General features: G+C 45.5%; 1 protein-coding gene across 4 annotated transcripts in view; it reads right to left on the reverse strand.

Moving 5' to 3' along the window:
* The window catches only part of RABGAP1L (RAB GTPase activating protein 1 like), a 541,073-nt gene that overhangs the window by 88,390 nt on the left and 425,652 nt on the right, over positions 1–27,031 (reverse strand). For all 4 annotated transcript variants that reach the window (XM_045026098.1, XM_045026101.1, XM_045026099.1 and 1 more), the window contains one exon: positions 26,888–27,016. In XM_045026098.1, coding sequence (XP_044882033.1) covers positions 26,888–27,016 — 129 coding nt within the window. The remainder of the gene's footprint in view (positions 1–26,887; positions 27,017–27,031) is intronic.

Below are 27,031 nucleotides of genomic sequence, written 5' to 3' on the forward strand. Positions count from 1 at the left end.
ATATTTCTTGAACAATGGATCTGACTGTAATCAAAGGAATGCAAGTCACTGGGTCATTTGGTCAATGGATTTCTGCTATATAGCCCTCTAAATGTGAACTGCTCATACATTTTTAGAGTTGTATAGATTTTGTTGTAGCACAGCTAAGGAATATGGGGGTTGGAGCAGGGGGAGGGAACGTGAGGGTTGTTGGAGCAGTGTGGCCAGTGTGGAGGTTGAGAGAGTGCAGGATGACCACTCTGCGCCTTCAACCACCTTCACCTTTTAGGGTTGTGTTCTGGCACAGCCACTGACAGGACAGCACACCCTGAGATAATGACCCTTATGAGTGTCAGGATTCATTTCAACACTGCTTTTGAAAATCTTGTTTGATGACTTTGACAAAGAACTGGATTTCCAAAAACTGGCCATTCCGCCTGGAAAAGCTGCAGGAGTGGATGTGAAGTAGTCTTGGGGAGATAGAGAGAAATGTCCTAGTATATTGTGGTCAGAAGTTGGCATCAAAGTGGATTCTCCCTGCCCAGGTGCCGTACAGAAAAATCAAACTATAATAATATATGCTAATAACAACAAGATAAATATTTCATCTTTAAACAATGCTAGAGCCCCAGGAAAAAAGGGGGAAGGAGTGAAGTCCTACACAGGCTTCTCAATTAAAAAGAAACACCTCTGTAAAAGGTGAAAAAAAATACTGTGACTTTTCCATCTAGCTAGTTACTTAAGCAACCTCTTTTCTGAAAATTTCAGCACCTCAGCTGTTAGACACATTCTGTCTCAGTTCAAAAGCCCTGCCTCCTATCTTTGCACTTGTGTTCCAGCTATGGCACATTTTTTTTTAATACACAGGTTATAAAGAAGGCCCATTTTAACCGTATCATGTGTGTCTCATTTACTTCCCCACAGAAGCCAGGGCTGTTAGAAACTAGTATTAGTCACATAGGCCTGGAGAAAGCCACAGCAGTAATACGAGGGGAATCTGAAAATATTACTATCACTACTATGAAACTTCCAGCCAGACTTCTAGTCTGTCAGAGATGTCTTAGACAGTGTAACAAATTATTCTTAGCACTTAATTCTGAAGCCTCCCAGAACAGGTACTAATAATGACTGAAATAATATCTGAGGTATGTAAAGGAAAGTGACTTCCTGGAACTGAAATTCTCAGAGTACATTGTCAATGCAAATCCTTATAACACTTGGAATGTGCCCTCACCATTCCATGCTCAGAATTATTTGGAAAGCAGTGAACTTCAACTTCAAGTGCAGTTCCTAGCTAAACCAAACATTCACTGAAAAGGGTAGGTAATAAGGACCCTGGCCCCAACGGTCCCTCAGCATCTTTCTTAACTCCATCAGCAATGGAGCTGAAAACACAATGGACCTCTTTCTTGTTAATCTTTTTGCCTTCTATGTTTTTAAAAAAAATTAAATAAAACCATAGCATTAGGTTTCTTATCTTACCATTGAGTCAAATCAGAATACATTGGTTCATTTCATTTGTCCACACCATTGCACAGGCCTGGACACTTTCCTCCTCTGTATCGGAATGTGAGACTAAGGGCATGGCTACACTTGCAGATGTAGAGCGCTGTGAGTTAAACCCGCCTTCGTAGAGCGCAGTAGGGAAAGCGCTGCAGTCTGTCCACACTGACAGCTTCAAGCACATTGGTGTGGCCACATTTGCAGTTCTTGCAGCGGCATTGGGAGCGGTGCATTATGGGCAGCTATCCCAGCATGCAAGTGACTACAACATGCTTTTCAAATGCGGGGGGGTGGAGTGTGACAGGGAGTGTGTTGTGTGTATGTGGGGGGGAGAGGGCGTGGGATTTGGGGTGCTGAGAGTGTGTCAGCATGCTGTCTTGTAAGTTCAGACCACCCTCCTCCCCCCCGCCTCTCTCTCACTCACTCACAGCAAACAGTAAATGCTTGCTTTTTCCTCGGAGCTGATAAGCAGCCGACTTCTCCGAAACAGAACTTTGAAAGGGCATTTCCGCATTCCTGCAGCTGGTTTCACAACAATGACAAGAGTGGCCACTTGACTTAAGGGGATCATGGGAAGTTTCCGGAGGCTGATCACAGCACAGTAACGCAACACCTCATTCACAATGGTGCTGCAGCACTCCAGTGGGGGCGCAGCAACGTTTTTCTACTCGCCGAGGTGGAGTACCAGCAGTACTATAGCTGCGAAGCTGCTCTACGTGCCTTCCCAGTGTGGACAGGGAGCAAGCTAGGGTGCCCGGGGCTGCTTTATTGCGCTGTAACTCACAAGTGTAGCCAAGGCCTAATTGTTGTTCTTTTCCTGAGCTATTCTGTGGCATCGGTCATTGGTTCTGATTACTTGACGTTGTGCTTTGAGTGCTATGAGGCCTACGGCAATAAAATATCGATTACAAATGAGGATTTGGAGTGCTTAAAATATATGGATGAAGGACATTCACCGAAGGGCTGCTCAGTCTTTACAGAGCAGGAGACTTCACATTCTCATTCAAACTCAATCAGTTCCAGGCTCCACTCAATGCTGTGGTGAGCGGGAAGGGCCTGGATCAGATGAAGATCTTATGGAAACCGCTATCAAGTGCCTGTGAAGACTGAACTCCCAGGATTGCCTATGTGAGAGGGGAAGGAGCGGTGGATCTCACACTTGGAAGGGATATCAGATTCCCTGAAGCAGTAGAGGCAGATCTTGTGCACGTCGCTTACCAAGAAGACCAGAGGGGAGGCAAGGCAAGGTTTGAAGCCTGGGACTTTGGGCATAAGTAACCTGGTCATAGGGGAAATGGGGGGGGGGGAGAAACCCTTGCTTTCCACTAACTACTATTTTAAAAGCACTAACTGACAAACAAACAATGAGTAAAATAACAAAACTTAAAACTATGTACAATATTTACAGATAATGGATCAAGTAGAAGTTAGAAGACTAATGGATACAGGAGGGTTCTGTCCCAGATAGCCAGTGACAAAAAGGAACTGGAGAGATGGTCAATCCACGCCACCATTTATACACTCATATTGCAGCATACGAAATGCAAGGCATAGGTGTGGCCCAATGAGAATGTCTGGTCCCGGGCACATGAAGTGCATGCACAGCTACAGCAAATACCCATAGGGACCAGCACTCGAAAAAGGAAATGGTTTTGTAAATAGAAGACTCTTGGTAACTAATTTCAAACCACTTTTGATGTTGAGACTACTACAACAGAATTAAACACCAGATTTGATGGGGGCCAGTGATGCTTTGATCTGTGCAATCCCATCTTTTTGAAACAAAGAAATACCAAATATGTATGATAAATTATATGTTGCTAGACAAATATATTTGTTTATGCAGAAATAAATGTATGGCATCCTAATAAAAAGGATCTATCTTAGCTGAGTTAAGGGAAATTATGAATCTAGAGGCTTATGCAAGAAAAGTATTCTTCTTTTGTAGAGCTTCAATCTGACATTCAGAAGTGCCTGTTCATTGCATGATGCTATACCATGAATCAGAGACGTAGCCCAAGTAGAGAACAGAGTGCGCAGTAAAAAACATGACCCTCCTTATTATGACGACAGGATTGCAGTTCTGCAAACTGGAGATAACAGCACACGGATAATAAGTGGAATTGAAAATCAGCTTTTAATAAGAAATCCCACATGACACGGCAGCACTTTCTATAGGCCTGAAAACAATTCTCTCCAGTTTGATTTGACTACTTCTTCAGAAATCGATAAACGAGCAATTTTTTTCTGTCCCTTATGTCGGAAAATTAATTTGATGCAGCACTGGCAGAGCTCTTGCATCCTTGGAGCCTTTCTACAAGGAGCTCTTTCACTTTTTTCTGGGTTTTGGGTGGGCTTTTCCCCTCTCATGGCAAAAACAAGATTTCTAGCCCTTCCCATTGCAAAGATAGATTCCCTTACACACAAATCAATGCATGGTTACTTGTTAATCCAGCCCAGCAGGAAGCTGTTTCCAGGCCAAAGAGCAGTTTCAATAAAGGTGTGAATATTATCACTCATTCACCTCAGACAAAAAGAACAGGAGTACTTGTGGCACCTTAGAGACTAACAAATTTATTTCAGCATAAGCTTTCGTGGGCTACAGCCCACTTCTTTGGATGCATAGAATGGAACACACAGAAAGAAGATATTTATACATACAGAGAACATGAAAAGGTGGAAGTAGCCATGCCAACTGTAAGAGTCCAATCAACTGAGATGAGCTATCATCAGCAGGAGGAAAAAAAACCAAAAACCTTTGAAGTGATAATCGAGATGACCCATAGAAGGTGTGAGGAGAACTTAACATGAGGAATTAATGTAATGACCCAACCATTCCCAGTCTCTGTTTAAACCTAAGTTAATTGTATCTAATTTGCATATTAATTCGAGTTCAGCGCTCTCTCTTCGGAGTCTGTTTTTGAAGTTTTTTTGTTGCAAAATTGCCACCTTCAAGTCTGTCACTGAATGGTTAGAGAGGTTGAAGTGTTCTCCCACTGGTTTTTGAATGTTATGATTCCTGATGTCAGATTTGTGTCCATTTATTCTTTTGCGAAGAGACTGTCCGGTTTGGCCAATGTACATGGTAGAGGGGCATTGCTGGCACATGATGGCATATATCACGTTGGTAGATGTGCAGGTGAACGAGCCCCTGATGGCGTGGCTGATGTGGTTAGGTCCTATGATGGTGTCACTTGAATAGATATGTGGACAGAGCTGGCATCGGGCTTTGTTGCAAGGATAGGTTCCTGGGTTAGTGTTTATGTTGTATGGTGTGCGGTTGCTGGTGAGTATTTGCTTAGGTGTTAGCTTCAAAGGCTAGTTGGAACTATTTAAATAGCAACATTATTAATGAATGTTGTTTTAAGCTATGTAAAGAACAATTTCCAGTTGAAACAAGTTTAGCATAGTCGCTACTAGTTTAGTTTGTTCTTTTTGGCTCAACTAGTAAAACTATTAGCTATGTACCACATAGCTCAAGGCAGAGCTAAGGTTATTCGCAGGATGCACAGATCACCTTGTTAACGTACACCTGTGACAAGAGTTTGGGTAACTGTTTCATATAGAAAAAGCCACAATTTTGTTGAACTTATCAGCTGCTGTTCATGTAAGGTGGTGAGAGCAGCACTCTGTCCTCTTACACTACCAATCCAATGGGAGAACCCTACACTTGCTCTGAAGTGTGGATGGAAAAAACATAGTTACAATGTTCAATGGGGCTGCTCTCATCAGGGCCTTAATGTGCTGCTATTACCAAGTCTTTTCTCCCACTGAGAAGAGGGTGAGGAGGGATTAGAAGAGAAGCCGGCTGTCATATGTGAGCTATGCAAAGGAAGAAGAGCAGCCATTAATCAATATGTTTAGACTGCAGGAAAGCAAGCTCATAGAGTTGAAGGCCAGAAGGGACAATTATATCATCTATTCTTAACCTCCTGTATTGAGCCCAATTACTTGTGTTTGATTAAAGTATAACTTGTGTTTTGGTTAATGCATATCTTCCAGAAGGGAATTCAATTTTGTTCTGAAGACATGAAAAGACGGCTACGCCACCACTTCCCTTGGTAATTCCAATGTTCCAATGGTTACTTGCCATTAACATTTGAATAGCTTAGTAAGACTCAAAAAGAGACAAACAACATATGAATAAGAAGAGTATCTTCAATCAGACTCAGCAGTATAGCAATTAGAAAGGCTCTCATTCCTCATGCTGGAGGTTATAAATGAATGGCTAGCTGAGATCAGGAAGAAAATTCCATCCCCTCCAACTATTTTATATACTTGGCCAGATACACTATGGAAGGTGTTTCCCTTCCATATAGAACAGACTATTGCCAGAGGCAAGATATCTGACTACTGTTATCTTCTTCTGGTAAGGTAACTGTAATGGACTGGGAAAAGAGCAGGAAACAAAAGTGAAAAATCCTTCTTCTCCCGTAGTGTCTTACATCCTACTGGGAGATTGAGCATTTACCTTGTTCTGTCTGGCAAATTCAGCTGTAAACAAGACTGTGCTTTGCCCTTAGATTCTGATCTGATAACTTTACAGTGCCCAGGCCCACCGGCAGCAATTCTGGGCTCCAGAGCAGAATAGTCAATGGGCCCCCATGCATGCACAAGCTGCGCTGGTGCAGACGTGATCCACCTGACATTTGGGTGGTGCTACGCCTGCGCTGGCTGACGCCCAGCAAGCTGCCGGCTGCATTGCTGGGTGCGCTCTTCTGGCATGGCCAGGGCTTCCACATGCCTGCCCAGAAGGGTTACCAACTGTCTAATCACACAAACACAAAGACCCTTGCACCATCCCTTACCTGAGGCTCCTCCCCCTGCTTACTCCATCCCCCCTCCCTCCATCGCTCGCTCTCCCCCACCCTCACTCACTTTCAACAGGCTGGGGAGGGGGTTGGGCTGTGGGGTGCAGGCTCTGGGAGGGAGTTTTGGTGCAGGAGGGGGTGAGGGGTGCAGGATCTGGGTGGGAGTTTGGGCTCTAGGCTGGGGCAGGGGGTTGGGGTGCAGGAGGGAGTCAGAGGGTCAGCACTTACCTTGGGCGGCTCCTGAAAGCGACTGGCACACGCCTCTTGCAGCGGCTCCTAGGCGGGGGGCCCAGGAAGCCTCCGTGCACCGCTGCCCGCAGGCACTGCCCCCACAGCTCCAATTGGCCGCAGTTCCTGGCCAATGGGAGCTGTGGAGTCGGCACTCGGGGCGGGGGCAGTGCACGGAGACCTCCTCCCCAGGCTTCAGGGACACACTGTCGGCCGCTTCTGGGAGCAGCATGGAGCAAGGGTGGGCAGGAAGCCTGCCTTAGCCCTGCTGTGCTGATGCCAACCCCCAGCCCTTTTAAATCACCCAGGTCCCTCGGCAATTGCCCGCTCCCCCCCCCCCACCCAGTCTGCAGGCCTGATAGTACCTAGCCTCTTAAAGTTTGGAACAAAATAAATCACGTCTTAGGTTCTACAAATGTGGGGCAAATACATAAGCCAAATTTGCCATTGGCTGTTAAGGTGTATGCTGACTTTGGAGTTATGTAACATGTATGAGTTGTGCTAGATGCAGAATTATGTAAGAATTTCTGCAAATCTAATAACGTAGTACAAGTTACCTCCAAAGTGTCCCCCAAATGCATGGAATGCTATCCCACAATTGCCTAAAAAAACAGTAGTATTTCTTGCAAATTTCCACTGACCCTAATCATTAGTGAGCTCCTAACTAGTGAACCATTCAATTCCAGAACCGTCATACTTAGTGCCAATTAATGTGTTCCAGACTGGGTGGTAAGTCACTGCTAGGGAGACACCCTAAATGAATGAGACAGCCTCCATCACACTTTACACACAGTCTTCAATTAACATAGCTTCTCTATTTTTGCCAAACTATCCTCAAGACACAGAGTGGTGCCTGTGCTTTCAGACTTGTTTTAAAGTTATGACTGTGTTTGGTTTCACTGTGTCTAGGGCAGTCTCTATTTTAAATCCTAGAATGAAGATCGATCTCAGTCTGGGAGACTCTACCAGTGTTTAGACAAATGGTAACTTGTCATTTTCTTCCCAAGTGCAAAACTAGTACTGACAACCCAGAGCATTCAAAAACCAGGAATCAGGCTTAAAGGTAGGCTTTAAAAAAAGTGGGTTTCTTTTTATTTGTTTTCTGGTTATTGAACCTGCAGGGTTCATATTTTCAAGCTTTTCTATGAAATCATGAGGGCTAGAAACCTACTTTCAAAAATAAACAATGAAAGCTGAGATTCTCATGTATTAACATGACTCCAGGAGCTGCAATTTTAAGAAAAACATCCACTCCCAAAAACCTCGTGGTAAAATCATGAGTTGGCACAGTTGTGGCCCTGCTTTCAGGTTTGTTATTTAGTCTCAAAATAACTGGAATGCAGGAGAGGCCCCAAGTCTCAAGCAGCACATTAGACATAACATAAATGGCAAAGATGAACAACATAAAGGACTCAGCACCGAGGGAGACCTTGAATCTTTATACTTGTCAGTGATTGCTGGAGCTATTTGAATTCCTCTCCAGATAAGACCTTCCATTTACCCAGTGTCTGAATACTAGCTCCCACACCACAAGGCACCCAGATGATATTTCTATGTGACAATGTGGAAGAAAGATGAGGCCAAAACAAGGTAGCACAAAGTCATGGCCAAGTTTGACTGATGGGTCTCTGGCAGCCAAAGATTTGATCAGTTTCTGTAGCCATCTGATGGCTGTTGCTGAAACTTAGGCAACATGGCTTTTCTCCCTACAGAAAAAGACCGCGGAGCCTCCAAAATCCTCTTCAGAGGAGCTTCTATTGTTCTGCTGAAGGTGACCTCAGCTGCTGTGCCCAGATTCCAGGGATATGGTATTTCTCTTAGCTGCCCTGGAGATAGTTACATTCACTTTTGGTTTCCTCAGGACAGTTTGAGAGTCATCTCTCAAAAACTAATGAAGGGACCTTAGCAGCCTGTTATGCTACTTTCTAGCCGCGATATTGAAGATGGAGGATAAGGGGGCCAAATGATTAATTCACTGAAATGTTAAGTTATTTTCAGCAGTTATGCATTTCTCACATTTGTGCTACTAGGATGAGAAAGCACTAAGAGCAGCACTGATTAAAAACAGGAACGTAGGAAATAAAACTTTAAAAAGAGCTTGTGCCATTAACAGCAACCTCACTTTTCACATATGTTTGGGACTGGGCCATTTGGAACACTTCAAAATTTAAGACAATCAAAGAACAATAACTTTTTGCTAGAACTGGCTGTGTAAATGTAAGGTACTAGTCATGCAATCTGTCTCCAAGTAATCTTCAGTATTGTTTTATACAACACATTTTTAAGATCAAGGAATAAAAAAACTTTGCTCATGTTAGTTTCAAAGATCAGAGTATTTTCCAATTATCCTTTTGGGTACAACTACAGAGGGCATTGGGTGTATTTAGAAACAGTCCTGTTAATCACTAGTTTAGCAATTTACAGAAAACGCTCCATGGCACTTACACTCTGAGATTCATAAAGAGAACCATATTTGTTTGATTTATCGACATAGCCACTTTCCAATTCAGTATTAGTAAAACACACAGTCTCTCTCTCAGAACAGATGCATGATCTTATTTAAAAAAAACAAGTCAGTTTGCTGCTTACACTCTGTGGATCCTGAAAGGAATTTCATTCTGGGGAAAATGAACTCATTTCTTTTAGTGGACATTCCGGGCCAGATTCTCCCACCTTGCCCCTTTACAATAACTTAGACCTAGGCAAAGTGGCAGTAAAATGCTGAATAGCAGCATTTTATACCCATTTTTCAAAGGTGCAAGAAGCAAGGGAGCAGAGAATCCTTTATGTATATTTCCAAACACTCAGAAAATTGATGTTTTGGGACTAAAGGAAACCTGCAATAACAGGGTTTTTTTGGGTCTCTGTTGCTACCTGACTGTGTACTTCCAGTTCCAAATGAGGTGTGTGGTTGTTCTGTCTGTTCGTAACTCTGAGGTTCTACTCTAAGACTTTCAGTGCTTACAGTGGATGATGGCAGAGGAGCTAAAGAGCATTAAGATACATATCAGATTCTTTTACTGCTGGTCCATATTTCAGTTGTGAAATGCACGGCTCTCCCACAGCCCCTAGTGCTTGCCCAATAAAACCACAAAACACTGAAATATTTTGGGAATTTCAACAAAAGTGAACTTGCATCTCAAAGAAAATATCCAGAAACTGTTCTTTGCTACTGCTAAAAATTAAATAAATTTGATAGTGACCATCTCATATACCTCAGTGAGAGTAACAGATTTGTCATGAGTTTTAACAAAGCATTTGTCCTGCGAAGTATTTGTTGAATTAACTGCTTCCATTTTTGCACTGAGGCTGGCAACAACTGTAGCACAATCTGAGACAGACTCTGGGTGTTAACGACATACACAGCAGCAAATAAAGGGGCTGAGTTGGTAACAATTGGGCAGCTAATATAGTATTTTTCATCTCAGAAATGTCATCACTATTGCCCACAATGTCCTGTCACTCACTAGCACGTTTCTCACTGTCATAGCTCCAGGCAAGATGACAGGTTCTTAAAATAACAATGTGGTCTGAAAAACAACTATGCTTGCTCTTACTCATCTGAAGCAACCAGCTACAAAGAAAGGAAATAATTGCTTTTAAATATCATGTATAAATCTTCCAAATCAGGGGTTTCCAGTCTCATTTATACATTGTGGCATATGAAATCAAAACTATCTGGGTCTATCACACAATATCTCAGTGGATGGGTTACTTACCTCTCTCCTCAAAAGCTGAGAGAAACTTGTCCTAGCTGACAGTTAACTTCTTTGGCCAATAGCCCAGACACAATTATCAGTGATTTCTGCCGAGAAAGGCTAAAACTGATATAAACGGGAGCAGCAAAGCATGCAGTGGCTCTAAACTATTCTCCTATTTGCCCTTGATTGGCAGAAACTAAGGAAGAAGTAGCTCTGAAGTCCTCTGTAGAGTAACAATTCTATGAACAGTGTTCATTAAGTGTCTGTCTCAAAAGGAAATGGAAGATGTATCTGGCCACATCTGGGCAGAGAGACCATTTGTGGTGACTCAAACAATCTGCTCAGGTGGTCTTCTACGCTGTTCTGTATGCCTGGCAGAGAAGACGCTTCTAGATTTATCCAATAGGCAATACAGAGCTCCCACAGTAAAACGTCTTCCTGACAGAGTGGAGAAGTGTAGGTTCTCCCATGTTTGTTGAGGTAAAACATTGCTGCTGCGCTATCTGTGAGGACTAGCAGGCTGCTTCCACTGAGCTGCAATATAAATACTTGGAATGCCAGTCTCAAAGCTTTCAGTTCTCTGACACTGATGTGAAAAGCTAAGTCTTCTAAGGACCACTGACCTTGTGTCGGCATGGCAGAGAACTCAGGTTGGCTCCCCATCCCACAGCATAAGCATCTGTCACTAGTGTGAGTCGGTTGTGGGCGGGCACACAGAATGCCTACACATACATCGGCTGGGTTTGTCCACCAATCTATGTGAGGCCCTGGGAGGACACTCTTATCACTAAGTCTAACTGAGGGCAGCTTGGCGAGTAGACTGATAACAGCCAGCCCTGCAGAGTTCTGAGGCACAGTTTGGCATATTGAACCAGGTGCAAGAGTACATGTAGGTGCAATAGCCCATGTGACTTAGAAGCCTCCAACAGTTTTGTGCTGTTGTGACTGGGTGAACTGTCAAACATATAACAATTGATCAGATGGCCTGGAACTTGGAGTCTGGAAGAAAGGCACTCAGTTGAGATGAGTGCAGTACTGCCCCTATGAACCGTATATCCTCTGGACCAGGAAGAGGAAAGATTTTTCTGTGTTGATTAACAGTCCCTAAACATTGAACATTGACTGAATCAGAGCAACAATGTTATGTACTTGCAGTCTGGACTGGCCCCTGACCAGCCAATTGTCAGGGTAAACCTGAACTCCCAATCTTTGGAGGAATGTAGCTACTATTGCCATTACTTTTGTAAAGACCCGGGGAGCTGCTCCAGTGAACTGGTAATGCTTTTGACTTACCAGAAACTGGGGTACTTCTTTTGAGCTGGATTGACTGCCACATGGGAGTAGAGAGAAGTTGAGAATGGCATACCAGTCCCCAGGATCCAGGGAAGGGATAATAGAAGCTAGGGTGACCATGTGAGCCTTTATCTTTTTAAGAATCTGTTAGGTTGATGCAGGTCTATAACTGGTCTGAGACTCACCCTCCCCCACCTTCACTTTTGGGATTAGGAAATATCAGGAATAAAATCCCTTCCCTCTAAAACCACCTGGAACCTCCTCTGTGGCTCCTAAGCAAAGAACCGATTTTTCTTCATGGATAAGGAGTTTCTTGTTAAAGTGGACCTTGAAGAGGGGTGGGGAGGGAGGAGTAGAAGCAAACTGGAGAGTATATCCCACTTCCACAGTGCTCTAGATCCACTGGCCTGAAGTAACTGGGGACCAAGCACTGCGGAAGTGGGACATATGGCTTGTGAAGATGAGAGAGTTTGGGTCTAGAGAGATGGAGACTCTCATGTTGACCTTGACTGGCCCATCAAAATGACCACTTTGCACTTCCTGGGTGTCTTGAAGGGCCTGGAGCTGGTACAAAACAGCAGGACAGGGAGGCCTACACCTATCACCCCTGGACGTCTTTTTTGACAGGTCCTTGTCGAGGCGGATGAGTGGAATATTGGTGCATATGCTGGGGCTGAAAGTGCTTCCAGACAGGGCAGATGTTACTGACCTATGGACTTCAAGATGGCTTTAGTGTCCTTAAGTCCATGGAGCTTGCTGTCTGTGTGGTCTGGGAATTACAGAAGGACTCTCAGATGGCAGGTCCTGAATAGTATTCTGGACTGCCCAGGGAAGGCCCAAAGGATGATCTATGTATGGCAGCTGCAGAAGCCAGGGTTCTAGCTGCTGACTCTGCTGCGTCCAGCCACACCTACAACATAGTTCTCACAACTGATCTGCCCTCATTGACCAAAGAAGAGAACTCCTCCCTAGTGTTCTCTGGGAGAAGCTCCCTGAACTTTTTCATGGAGTCCCACAAATTAAAATCACACCGCCCCAACAGAGCCTGTTGGTTAACAATGAAGAATCCTGTGGCACCTTATAGACTAACAGATGTTTTTGCAGCATGAGCTTTCGTGGGTGAATACCCACTTCTTCGGATGCAAGTCTTGACTTGCATCCGAAGAAGTGGGTATTCACCCACAAAAGCTCATGCTGCAAAAACATCTGTTAGTCTATAAGGTGCCACAGGATTCTTTGCTGCTTCTACAGAACCAGACTAACACGGCTACCCCTCTGATACTTGGTTAACAATATGCAGCTGCAGTTGAATAAATCTTTCTGATGAATAAATCCAACCTCATAGCATGTTTTGATTTGGGGAAGTGGCCGCCTGGTGCTCCGTCACTCTGATTAGCTGCTGTGACAACTAATGAGCCCAGAGGTGGGTGAGTATAAAGGTACTCAAAACCTTGGGACAATACATAGTACTTTCTTTCTGCCCTGGTAGTGGTGGGAGGCAAAGAGGATGGAGTCTGCCATAGGCTCTGGTATTGTCTCATAAATTGGCAGAGCTACCTTGGAAAAAGACCCACAGATGATTAAAATGTCAGCCAGGCAAAGTGAGGACTCTCTAACCTCTTCAACCTGTGCACCTCAGTCTGCAGCCCCTCTCCTTAATAACTTCTGATAAACATTAAAATCATCAGGATGGGGTGGAGTTGTCCTGGATGAAACAGCCTCATCTGGAGTGGGCAAAGAGAAGGGAAAGACTGGAGGTGGTAGAATCTCTTCCACCAGCTTTTGCTCAGGTCCTGGAAACCTCTTCTTGATGCTCAATACCTGCTCGGTACCAGACTCTGGGGACTGAACCACTCAGTGAGCAGACTCTGCCCTCCTAGATGAAAGCACTGAGTATGCACTGTGTGGGAAAGATCTGGAAGCTGGGGGGAACTCTCCAGGGTCCAAAATAGCCACCGATATAGGGCAGGGCCCCACTGTCCTGGCCACATTCCCACAGTAGATCCTATTGAAGAGTCATGGTGTTAGGTTGACAAAGAGGATCTTAGAGCAGTGGGTCCTGCTTCAGGATTCTGAGATGTAAGAGCCCTCCTCAGAGTCCAAGGACAAAGATTCCCCTTCTTCTGACCATAATGGGGCTGATCCAGTCAGTCTGGGGACCAGTGCTGAGAGCCTGGTGATAGGGGGTGCGCTGCAATCCTTGCAGGCTTCCTCTTGGATTGTACCGAGGACCCGTGTGTCCCAGAAGCAGGCAACTGTGAAACCGAAAGTTGAATCAATGGCAGATGTGGCATCAGTGCCAAGGGATCGGACTCCTCAAGGAAGGAGATACCAGCACCAACAAGCAGAGCAGATTTCCTGCTGCCACAAATACCTCCGACGTAGTCAGCAGCAAGAGGATCTCTTGTTCCAGTGCTGAAGAAGTTGATGGTGCTGCTTCCGGCATCAGGTTCAACAGTGCTCCTTATGGCGTCAGAGCCGACTGAGCCAACTTAGGCACTGATTTGGAGAAAGAATGCTTAGGTTTCAGGTGCACTGTACTCAATTCATAACAGACTTAGAGGGTGGAGACCTTCCCCTAGCTGGGGTCTCACTGGAAGTTTTGTATTTCTTCCTTGGTACAGGCAAGAGAGAATGGTGCTGAGATTCTGCTAAAGCTGGAGGCAAGTTTCTCACTGAAGCTGCAGCATTTGGCATCGAATCAGATCAGGACGGCTCCAACAGTGAACTGAGCGCCACCTCCATCAGCAGGAATTTCAGCCTAGCCTCTCTGTCCTCCTTCATTGTAGGTCTGAACTCTGCAAATCTGACACCAGCCCTTTATGTGTGCGGTTGCTCACTAGCATCAGCCTTAAGCAAGAAACGCACGGCTTGAAGCTGGTGACGAAAGTTTGTTTTGTGAATAGGAAACCACCCTAATGGGGAAAACAACAAATCTGAAACATGCATCCGACCAAGTGGGTATTCACCCACGAAAGCTCATGCTCCAATACATCTGTTAGTCTATAAGGTGCCACAGGACTCTTTGCTGTTTGTTTAAACACATCTAAAACTTACTAACTATCCTAACTATACTGAAGACTAGACCAACTATATGTGTGTGTGTGTGTGTGTGTGTGTGTGTGTGTATACACACACACATATGCATACATACACACACACACACACACACTATATTTACAGAGAGAGAGGGAGAGAGCGAGCACTGTTCTGGTATTGAACAGAGTTCCAATGACTTATAGGTGCTAAAAAGGAACTGAGGGGGGTTAGAGGCGGCTCTTCCCTTTATAACTGCAAACGGTGGTGCACAGCAGCAGGGGGGAGCTCGAGCTGCCCAATGGGTACCGCTAAGAGAAAAAGTTTCTGACGGATGTAGGCTGGGCACGCCAACCCAAGAGTGGAATGCACATGTGCCATCTCTCAAAGAAGAAATTAATGATAAGTGAAGTTCAGCTGAAATCTTTTCACCAGGCTTGGCTGCTCCTAGGCTTCCTTTAACAGGATTGCTAGATCCCTGCCCACCTCTCTTATGTTTGAGTAAGCTAATGAACCACTTGCTTCAGTGAGTCAGCAGAACCCACTTAACATTCCTTCGCAGGAATAATACCTTCTAATAGGGTGGTGTGGGGTGTTTCACACACACACTGCCAGCCTGTGACACTAAATCTAAATTGACATTTTTCTTTTAATTTAATTCAGTTCCATTTCCCTCCACTGCCGATGACCTCGGCATCATTCTTAACCTTGAGTTGTCCTTCCCCTCCCTCCAACACTATCTGGATGTGCATACCTCTGCAACATAGCCTAAGAAGGACAGTGCCTTGATTCCACCTCTGCTGAACTAAGTTGTGCCTTTATCTCACCCTTCAAATTCCAGTATGTGCAGAATTCTACTTTCTGCCTTCTTATCCATATAATAAACAAGTGTGTCCACGTCACAACAACTCAAACAACTCAACAGACTTCCAATTCATTTTGGAATTTAGTTCAGAATTCCCTTCCCTGTTTTAAAAGGACCCCATGCTCTTGCTAGTGTCGACCTCACAGACTTGGTTTCCTCCTCCCTTGCTAAACTAGTATTGGGCTCCATTTCTCTGCACAACATGGCTACCTTTCATGAAAGAACATTCCTTTCTGCAGCTCTTGCTATCTGGAAGAGCATTCCTCCGCACGTCTGCTTCATTTGATCTCCCTCCCCTTTTCACAGGTCGTATCTGTTCTCCCTGGCTTATCCCTCCTAATTCCTCTTTCCCTCTGTTACTGGTCTTTTGGCAGACTGCTTTCATCTATTCACCACACACCATTGTTTCTTGTAATGTATACCATAATATTATCTTGTATTAATTAATGTTGTGACTCATTTAAAGATACAGTTTGCTATCCCAACAGATATAAAAGATGTTCTTATATACAAAATAAAATTGTACTCTATTGAAATTTATTTTTTTAAACTAGGATTAACTATTCTAAGAATAATTAATTTGAAGACATACTGCACTGTGCTTTTTTGGTAATTTCTACTAGTTTGGGGATTGCATTTATGTGTGATGCAAAACTTTGTAACAATTTTTAACTTCAAAATAGGCTAATAGCTTTGGCTGCATACCAGCAAATAGGCACTCAGCTAGAAAAGCTGCAGGAGGACAAAAACAATGAATGACAAAAGATTTTAATGCAAAATCCTTTAAAAGAATAATGAACTGACTGGAAGAAAAATTGACATGGCATGAGTATGCTGAGAAATCCATACTCTGCACAGATTTAATTTACCAAATAGAGTGAAAGCCATTCTAAGTTTGAAAAAAAAATATGACTCTTATTACGCATATCTAGCCAAAATCACAATAGTCATCAGATTGGGTGGTAATAATAACAAAACCGTATCTGACACAGTAAGTTAATAACAGCATCATTAATATACTTATACCTTCTACATTGAATGATTCCAAAATAATTCACAAAATCAATCAAATACAATCAGCTGGCATGCAATAAATTGCACAAGAGCAAAGTGAGGGAAATTTGGGCCTAAGAAAATCGCCCTCCCCTTTTCATACAAATCGCTATGATGCCAACCCAGAACTATGGCACTTCTATATTTAAGGTCTCTGAAAAATGCATACAAAGTAAACAGCATAGAAATCAATTTATTTAGCTCAGCAGAAACCAGGCCTCAAATTATTCAAACCAGGATTTGAACTGTGGTCTGACTGAATATAGGTATGTCAAACCTGAAGCTTAATCTTTTAAGCCTTTCCCTCCCATACTTTCATCTCTGAAGGGAAGGATTCAAGTCCAAGCATAGGTGACAAGTAAAAGGGATTTTAGTCTCAACCTTATGTTCACTTTACAAACCTTGTCTTTGCGCAACTAAAAATAGTCAACCAATGTGACACAGAAATGGTTACCTACCTTTCTGTAACTGTTGTTCTTCAAGATGCATTGCACATGTCCATGCCCAGCGCATGGTTGTCAAAGATTTTCTCCTCCAGCAATACCCATTGGGGTGGTTCAAGCATCCTCTGCTGCCATGTGCCACTGCATGCAGGTATAAAGGGCGGAGCTGCCCTTGACCCCCCTCAGTTTCTTTCTACTGCATAGACTCCAATAGAGAGGGGTGGGTCATGGAATGAACATGTGCAACACATCTCAAAGAACAACAGTTATGGAAAGGCAAGTAACTGTTTCTTCTTCTTTGAGTGATTGCACAGGTCCATTCCACTGTAGGTGATTTATAAGCAGATCAATCTGGAGGTGGGCCTGGTGTCTATTTGAACAGTGACTGTAGAACAACATGCCCAAATCTGGCATCGTTCCTGGACTGAAGGGCTCTAGTGTAATGAGAAGCAAGTGAGAGGACGGATGACCACGTCCAGAGTAGCAATTGTCCCAGGAAAGCCGTAGTTGTGCGTATGCCCTTGTTGAATGTGCTAGCATGCTAGCCGGTGGAATGACATGAGCCAATTGGCAACATAAACACATATACAAAGAAATCCAAGAGAAAATCCTCTGAAAGGATACCGAGTGACCTTTCATTCTGTCAACTGCTGTGACAAACAATTGTGACGATGACCTAAATGATTTAGTCTGGTCTAGGTGAAAAGCTGAAGCTCTTCTGACATCTAAAGAGTGGAGCTTTTCTTCATCTCTATGAGCATGAGGCTACTGGAAGAAAGTTGGCAAATAGATTGCCTGATTAAAGTGAAATTTGTAAACAGCTTTTGTCAGGTACTTTGGGTGAGGGCAAAGGTAAACCTTGTTCTTAAAAAAGACCTTACAGGAGGCCCTGATACCAGACCTCTCAGCTCGCCCACTCTTCTAACTGAGGTAGTTGCAATAAAAAACAACACTTTAACAGAGACGTTGAATAGAGAACAAGTCTTGAATGGTTCAAAGGGTGGTCCCATTAACTTTGCTAATAGGAGGTTCAGATCCCATGGGTGGATAAGTTCTTGTACATGTGGGATGTGACTGGAAAAAAGAGATCTGTTATTCATGGATGAGTGGAAAGCAGAGATAGTTGCCAGATGAACTTTGATAGAGATAACTGCTAGATCTTGATGTTTCAAGTACAGAAGATAGCCCAACATGTGATGGATGGGGACTCGCTTCAGAGGAACAACTTTCTGGTAGGTCTAGATGGAAAAACGCTTCCATTTAGCCAGGTAATTACTCTTAGTTGAAGATTTTCTACTATTTAGAAGTACTTCTTCCATGTTCTTTGAGCAAGTCTTTTCTAACAGTGTTAGCCATGAAGCATCCATTCTGTCATGTGGAGGGCCCACAGGTTGGGGTGGAAGAGGCGGCCATGGTCCCGTGAAATTGTGTCTGGATCAGCGGGTGAGACAATGTAGGTCTGACTGACAAGGTTACCAGGGTCGAGAACCAGTGCTGCCGATGCCACACTAGTCTCATTTGATCTTGGACAAGACTCTGGGCAGTAACAGGATCGGAGGGAAGGCATACAGTAAGGTGTTCTTCCAGGACAACAGGAATGCATCCGTCAACAAACCGGGCTGTGACCTCCTTGGGAATAGAACTGATGACACTCTCTTTTGGTCCTTGCTGCAACCAGGTCCATTTGGGGAGTGCCCCAGTCAGAAGATGGACCTGGCCATGTCTGGATGATGTGACCATTTGAGAAGGACTTGATCAATTGATCTGCTAGCATATTCTGCACCCCTGGAAGAGAAGCAGCTCTGACGTGAACAGAGTTGGCTATGCAGAACTCCATGCAAAATCAAATCGAATGTGCTCATCCTTGTCTGTTTACATAAAACATGATGGCTATGTTGTCTGTTAACACTAGCAGATTTTTTTCCCTTAATATGTGGAAGGAAGGCCCAATACACAAGATGGACAGCTTGCAATTCTCTGACATTTATATGAGCCTTTAGATCTTGGGAAGACCACTGACCTTGAGTCTTCAGTGACCCCATATATACTCCCTAACCCAGTGATGATGCATCTAAGGCCTGGTCTACACTAGGACTTTAATTCGAATTTAGCAGCGTTAATTCGAATTAACCGCGCACCCGTCCACACCAGGAAGCCATTTAATTCGACATAGAGGGCTCTTTAGTTCGAATTCTGTACTCCTCCCCGACGAGGGGAGTAGCGCTAAATTCGACATGGCTATGTCGAATTAGGCTAGGTGTGGATGCAAATCGAACTTAGTAGCTCCGGGAGCTATCCCACACTGCACCACTCTGTTGATGCTCTGGACAGCAGTCCGAGCTTGGATGCTCTGACCAGCCACACAGGAAAAGTCCCGGGAAAATTTGAATTCCTTTTCCTGTCTGGACAGTTAGAATCTCATTTCGTGGTTGGACATCGGGGCGAGCTCAGCAGCACCGGCAGCAATGCAGAGCTCTCCAGCAGAGGAGTTCATGTAATCTCTGAATAGAAAGAGGGACCCAGCATAGGCTGACCGGGAAGTCTTGGATCTGATCGGTGTGTGGGGCGAGGAGTCTGTGCTTTCGGAGCTGCGCTCCAACAAACGGAATGCAAAGACCTACGGGAATGTCTCCAAAGCCATGAGAGACAGAGGATACAGGCGGGATGCAACGCAGCGCCGCGTGAAAATCAAGGACCCCAGACAAGGCTACCAAAAAATCAAAGCGGCAAACGGACGCTACGGAGCCTGCCACCACTGCCCCACCAGTGACCGTGGACTCTGACGATGGGACAGTGTCGACGGCCAGTTCCTCAGCGATGTTCGCGGACGGGGAAGATGAGGAAGGGTTTGTGGAGGACGAGGCAGGCGACAGTGCTTACAACGCTGGTTTCCCCGACAGCCAGGATCTCTTCAGCACCCTCATGGAGATCCCCCAACAACCCTCCCCGGCCGTTAACCCGGACCCTGAATCAGGGGAAGGAGCAGTCGGTAAGTGCTTTAAACATGTAAACTTTTATTATTAATGGAACAGGAATCTGAAGTATGTGAAAAGGAGGTCTCTCTATATATGGGGATAGAACAGAAATCCTCCTGGGAGATCTCCACGAAGCTCTCCTGGAGGTAATCGAAAAGCCTCCGCAGGAGGTTCCTGGGGAGAGCTGCCTTATTGGGTGCTCCATGGTAGCACACCTTTCCGCTCCAGGCTTTCATGAGGTACTCAGGGAGCATTGCCTCCCTGAGCACGGCTGCATAGGCCCCTGGTTTGTGCTGGCTTTCACGCAGCATGCGCTCTCTATCTCCTTCAGTGACCCTCCTCAGGGCGATCTCGCTCGGCGACTCCTGCATCTAATTAGGAAAATTACCGAAATGTTACACCTGGTCCAAAGTATTTTTAAAAAATCTCCGGACAGACGGCGTAGCAGAGAGTCGGCACGCTGCTGCGTGACAAGCGTAACGGAAAGCCAAAGAATCAAATGGACGCTCATGGAGGGAGGGGGGGGGAATGAGGACGCAAGCTATCCCACAGTTCCCGCTGTGTCCGAAAATCATTTGCATTCTTGGCTGAGCTCCAAATGCTTCTAGGGTCAAACACAGTGTCCGCGGTGGTTCAGGGCATAGCTCGTCAATGTACAGCCACCCCCCACCCCCAGAAGGAAAAGGGAAAGAAATCGTCTCTTGACTCTTGTAAATGTCACCCTATGTGTACTGAATGCTGCTGGTAGACGCGATGCTGCGGCACGCTACGGTAGCATCCTCGCCCCCCCTCCCCCGCCTCATGGGTGACTGACGGTGCAAAATGACTGGTACCCATCCTCATCATCAGCTTTGCGGTAGATGGTATAGTGCAATAGGACTGCTACCTGTCCTCGTCATCAGCCCATAAGTAGACGGCCTGCTAACCGTCTTCATCATAGCAACAGGGGGCTGAGCTCCATCAGCCCCCGCCCTTCATGTGTAAAGAAAAGATTCTGTACTGCCTGGACTATCATAGCAGCTGGATGCTGCCTTACCCTCATTTCATTTCCCTAACAAGTCACTGTTTCTTATTCCTGCATTCCTTATTACTTCAGCATACAAATGGGGGGACACTACAATGGTAGCCCAGGAAGGCTGGAGGAGGAGGGAAGCAACAGGTAGGGTTGTTGCAGGGGCACCCCCTGTGAATGGCACACAGCTCGTCATTCCTGCGGGATCTGACACAGAGCGGCTGTGCTCTGTAGTTCTCTGATACACTGCAACCCTAGTACAGTTGCTCCATATTCTAGGCGGGACTGTTTCTATTTTTAGATACCATAAAGGAGGGATTGACTCGGGGACTCATTCCCAGTTTTGTCTTTTGCGCCCCCGGCTGATCTCGGCCAGGGGCACCTATGACAGCAGCAGAAGGTGTAGTGCAATAGGACAGCTACCCGTCATCACCTTGCCAATTTACATTGGCGTGGTTGATGGTGCAATATGGCTGATAACCATCTCTGCTGTCATGCAAAAGCAAATGAATGCTGCTGTGCAGCACTGCTGAATCGCCTCTGTCCGTGGCATCTAGTACACATACGGTGACAGTGACAAGAGGCAAAACAGGCTCCATGGTTGCCACGCTATGGCGTATGCCAGGGCAATCCAGGGAAAACGGGCTCGAAATGATTGTCTGGCATTGCTTTCCCGGAGGAAGGAATGACTGACTACATTTACCCAGAACCACCCGCGACAATGAAATTTGCACCATCAGGCACTGGGATCTCAACCCAGAAGTGCAAGGGTCGGGGGACACTGCGATGGGGTGGAACAGGGACAGAGTTTATGCTTTCAGGATTGCCTGCTGCAGGAGTGCGGACGAGATAGGTGCTGTGCATGGTGTTGTTCACAGACACAGACTAGACTGTGTTCATTGTTCGGAAAAATGTATCTTTGCAAGGAATTCACTACCTTTTTCCCATCACACAGCTTCGACTGTCTCCAGACCTGCCACAGCATCCCCCTCACAGAGGCTGGCAAAGATTAGGCGGTGAAAGAGAAAGACACGGGACGAGATGATCGCTGAAGTTATGGGGTGCTCCCGAGCCGAGGCGGACCAGCAGAGCCAGTGGAGGGAGACCCTCTCTCTGTACCAGCGCTCACACAGCGAACGGGAGGAGAGGTGGCGTGAGGAAGACAAGCAGGCGACTCAAACGCTGCTTGGACTAATGAGGGAGCAAACGGACACGCTCCGGCACCTTGTGGATGTTCTGCAGGACCGCAGCCAGGAGGACAGAGCCTCCCCGCAGTGTATCTGCAACCGCCCTCCCCCGCCACAAAGTCCCATACCTCCCGTCACCCAAAGTAACCAGAAGGAGTGGCGCCAGGGGCCGTGAAAACTGTCACTGCACCCCAGCAGAGTGCTCAAGTACCCAAAAGCTCTCATACCCTAATTTTTGAGAATTCCTTCCCTTCCTGACTCACCCTAGCCCCAATCCCAGTTTCATCTCCTGACTGTCTGGTTAATTATTAAAAATACTTTGCTGTTAATTACTGTTTCCGTCATGGTTTTTTACACAACGCTGCGTTTGAAGGGGTGGGTGGGTGGGGAAGGGGGTAGGGTATTGCATAGGACAGTCACCTTTAGCAGGGTACAGAGACGGGGGCAGGATCAGCAGCAGGTCACACACACAGTGCAGTCAGTAGGCACCCTGGTCGGTATAGGAGGTGGTTTGCAGGTTCTGTGTGGGTGGGGGGGTACGTGACTTTGTAGCGGGGGAGAGGGGTTACAGATCTCATGCAACGGTCCCTGTCCTGGACCACAGAGTCACGCAGCAGAGGAATCTGTATCCGTCCTCCCCCGCCACAAGGCCACATAGCCCCCGCACACAGAGTCCCAAAAAGAAAGGATGGCAGGCTCCGTTGAAACAACCAGTCCGGCACTGCAGACAGCAGGAGCCTGTCATTCCTCGAGTTTAGAGGTGGTCTTTACATCACCGCACACCCTACCCAGCACAGTCCGCGTCCCAGTTTCAACCCTTTAATGCAAAGTCATCAATAAAGAAACCTTTGTAAAGTTACAGTGGAACATGTATTTTATTTTTAAACGTGTGTTGGAAGTGGGGGAAGCGGGGTGGACGGGGTATGTAACTGCAGATGCTAGTCAACAGTAACTTGGTAAAGAAACAGGGGCAGGTTCAGCTTCTCTGTACAGAAACTGAACAGTCACAGGTCACGCTGCTCGCTGGTACTTGAAGAGTTCCTTGTCGCTGTGCAAGGCGCCTCCATAGGGCTTCACGAGCCAGGGCATTAGCGGGTAGACTGGGTCCCCGAGGATCACTGTAGGCATCTGCACATCCCCAAGAGTTATTTTGTGGTCCGGGAAGAAACTACCTTCCTACAGGCATCTAAACAGAGCAGAGTTCCTGAAAACACGCGCGTCATGAACTTTGCCTGGCCACCCGACGTTGATGTTGGTAAAATGTCCCCCATGGTCCACCAGTGCTCGCAGCACCATTGAAAAGTAGCCCTATTTCTCAGCAGCTGACTGTGGAAGAGGTGGACGATAAGGTGCGAGGAGTTGACAACGGCCATAACTGCAGCGGGCTCCGTGCTTGCCGTGCTGTGGCGCCCGCGCTGTCACTGAGCAGAAAAGTGCACGAACAGATTGCCCGCAGGCGCTTTCGGGGAGGGAGGGAGGGAGGGAGGGAGGGCGTGATTGACGGTTCAATGATGACAGTTACCCAAAACCACCCTCGACACATTTTTCCCCCCAGCATGCATTGGGAGGAAATCCCAGAATTCCAATGGGCAGCGGGGAGTGCGGGAACTGTGGGATAGCTTCCCACAGTGCACCGCTTCCAAAGTCGACGCTGGCCCCGTTACTGTGGACTCACACAGTCGAATTAGTGTATTTAGTGTGGATACACAACTTCGACTTCATAAGGTCGATTCCACAAATTCGAATTAAGTTGATTCGAAATAGTCTTGTAGTGTAGACATACCCTAAAGAGTGTGCTGGTTGCAGGGGAGCAGTGGGGATGCCCCACAAACTTTCAGAGGGTCTGTCCACTAGTCCAGAGATGACAAGATTAGCAGTGGTTCTTGCGCCACCATGTCTAGATGATGGCGGCTCAGGAAATACACTGAAGCTAGCCACCCGTATAGCTTTCTGAAATGCAGTTTTGTGTGCATCACTCTGTGCATAAGTACACACTACCATGTGCCCAAGGCAACTGCACTCTCGGTGACAGGATGTGCTTTTAGTTGCAGAACTAAACTCCGCAGCATTTCAAATCTTGATTGTGGCAGAAAAGCTTTGACTTTTGTAGAGTCCGGGACTGCTCTGATAAATGTTATTCGCTGTACTGGTTTCAGAATTGATTTGTCCAAGCTGACTAGGAGCCCCAGCACATCAAAGGTAGACCAGATAATGGCTGCACTGGCCAGTACCTGAGACCTAGACTGGCCTCTCACCAGCCAGTCATCCAGGTAAGGGAACACACATACCCCGACCTTTCAAAGGAATGCTGCTACCATTGCCATGCATTCTGTGAAAACACAAGGAGCTTCCAACAGTCTGAATGGAAGCACTGTAAATTGGTAGTGGATACCCTTTACCATGAACTTGAGAAACTTCTGGTGGTTCTGGTGGATTACCACATGGAAATAAGCATCTTTCAAGCTGAGGTCAGCATACCAGTCCCCTTGCTCCAAGGAAGGAATAATGGAAGCTAGAGTAACCAGGCAAAAGTTTATTTTCTTCAGGAACTTGTTTAACTCTCTTAGATCTAAGAGAGGCCTGAGACCAACTTTTGCTTTCAGACTAAGAAAAGAGCAGGATTAAAAAACCCTCCCCATGAAGAAGAGAGTAACTTCCTCTACTGCCCCTATTTGAAGAAGAGATTGGACCTCCTGTTGAAGAATGGTCTCGAGAGTGGTCCCTGAAGAGAGAGGGAGAGGGGGATTGGGAAGAGGGAAAAGAAACAAATTGGTGGGTGAATTCCAAATGCACCATGCTTAAGACCCATTGAACTGAAATGATGTGGGACCAAGCACTTAGGAAGTAGGGTAAACAGTGGGCAAATGGGGGCAGGGGTAGGAGCAGATGGCACTCTGGGGACAGGCAGTCTGTCCTTGACCAACACTTATTTGGACTAAGCCACTAGATGGGGGAAGCCAAGTCTGCAGAAGAGGAGGGTGGCAGTGGTCACCTCCTGTAATTTCTGGGTCTGAGATATAAAGCCTGGAAATCTGTGGGTCTGCTGTGGGCAGAACTGCTTCCTTTTCATCACCATCATGTAACTTCCAAGCAACTTCAGTGTCTTGAATCCTTTAGGCTACAGCGCGCCTATCTGATAAAAGGGAAGGACCTACAAATGGGAGGTCTTGGATGGTCTCCTGAACCTCTGGAGGGAGACCAGAAGACTGCAGCCACAAACACCTTCTGATAAGATATGGCAGACACCATGACTTCAGCTGATGAGTCAGCTGCATCCAAGCCAGCCTGAAGAGTTGTTCTGGCCACCAGCTTGCCCCTGTCCACCATCACATTTAAGTCCTGCCTCCAGCCGTCTCGTAACCTGTCCTTAAACTTCAACATGTGATTCTACAAGGTGAAATCATACCGACCTAGAAGTGCCTGTTGATATACAATCCTAAACTGCAGAAACTTACAACTAACCCTAACTAACTCATTACTATTTCTAAGAAAATGGGTATAATTTACACTGGAATGAGGTAAGAACTTGCAGTAGCAAGATTGAATCCATTCCAACAATTGTCCTGGGCAGTTAGAAGGAACTGAGAAGGGTTGGGGATGGCTCCACCTTTTATACCTGCACACAATGGCGCACAGCAGCAGAGAGCACCTGAGCCACCCTGACAGGCTCTGTTGAGCGAAAAAATCTCTGACATACATTCACTAAGTGCACATTCACCTACAGTGGAATAGACATGTGCAGTCACTTTGAAGAATAACTGTCAATCTTCGTTCAAATGCAGAAGTAAATTGGAGTTAGTGGTGTTCCAGATGAAGGCTGAGGTGCATTGGCAGCATTGTTTGGAAAAATTTGCATAGCATTGGCCTTCTATAGGCTGGACTCAACACCTAGTCTTGAGAGTCTCTCACTTACATGACATAAGTGTTTTAATATTAATACATACAAAGGACGAGCCTAATAAAGTATTAAACTCGAAAAGCAGAAAGAAACTAGTTCTCAGTAGTGCACTGTGATTAAATAAAAGCTTCATTTTCTAATTTTTTTTCCCAGTGGGAAGATCATACTTTCTGGTGATAGATTCTCAGTCCATTTTGCTGAGCATTACTTACACAATTCCAATTAATAGAAAAGCCTCAAGACTTGAGTTAAGAATACCCCTTTGTATTTAGGACCAAAATTTGCTACCAAATGGTTAAGCTCTACTTCTATAATCATTCCAAAAGAAAAATGCCAGATCGAAGAGACCACTCCCACAACATCTCATCTCTACATCCTCTTGCCATTTTACCCACTTAAAGTCATTATTTCCCCTAGCATAGACTTATGGAAGAATTGTGAGAGTTTCCCCAGGTTAACCATCCATCACTACAAAAACACAACCCTAGTGCAGAGCTCCTAAAAAGCCCATTGCTTACAGATAAGGCTTTGGCTAGGGTACCATTTGGACAGAGGACCATTGTCTCAGTAAGCATGAACTGCAAGAAAAATGGTCTTCTACTCCAAAATATTTACAATATAAAACAATACCTGGCAGACAAATAGCCCCAAAGGCAAGACACCTGGTAGCCCAAATTGACAAATGGCTGTGTGAGCCTCTGACATACCATCCAGCTTTTTAGTCTTTTGACTATTTACAAATTAACTAATTAAGTGACATCTCTACTTTTACTTTTCCAACTATAAATCAATTTCCCTATTCTACTTAGTTGCTTTATTCAAAACAGATTTTGAGGGAAAAAAGCCTGATGCAATATTTTGTTTAAATATAAAGAGTAAAAATTAGAGATAGTGAAGACTTACCTTAATGTTGCAGGCCTGTTCCATTAGTCTTCTAGCATTCTCTTCTGCTCTGTACCTCTTTGGCAGCTGAACTCTGAAGAATTTTAAAGCCCCTTCAAAATCAGCCTGTAAAAGGTCCTCCTTTGAGGTCTGCAATGAAATACA

This window comes from Mauremys mutica, chromosome 8 (genome assembly GCF_020497125.1).
Source record: "Mauremys mutica isolate MM-2020 ecotype Southern chromosome 8, ASM2049712v1, whole genome shotgun sequence".
Lineage (NCBI taxonomy): Eukaryota > Metazoa > Chordata > Testudines > Geoemydidae > Mauremys > Mauremys mutica.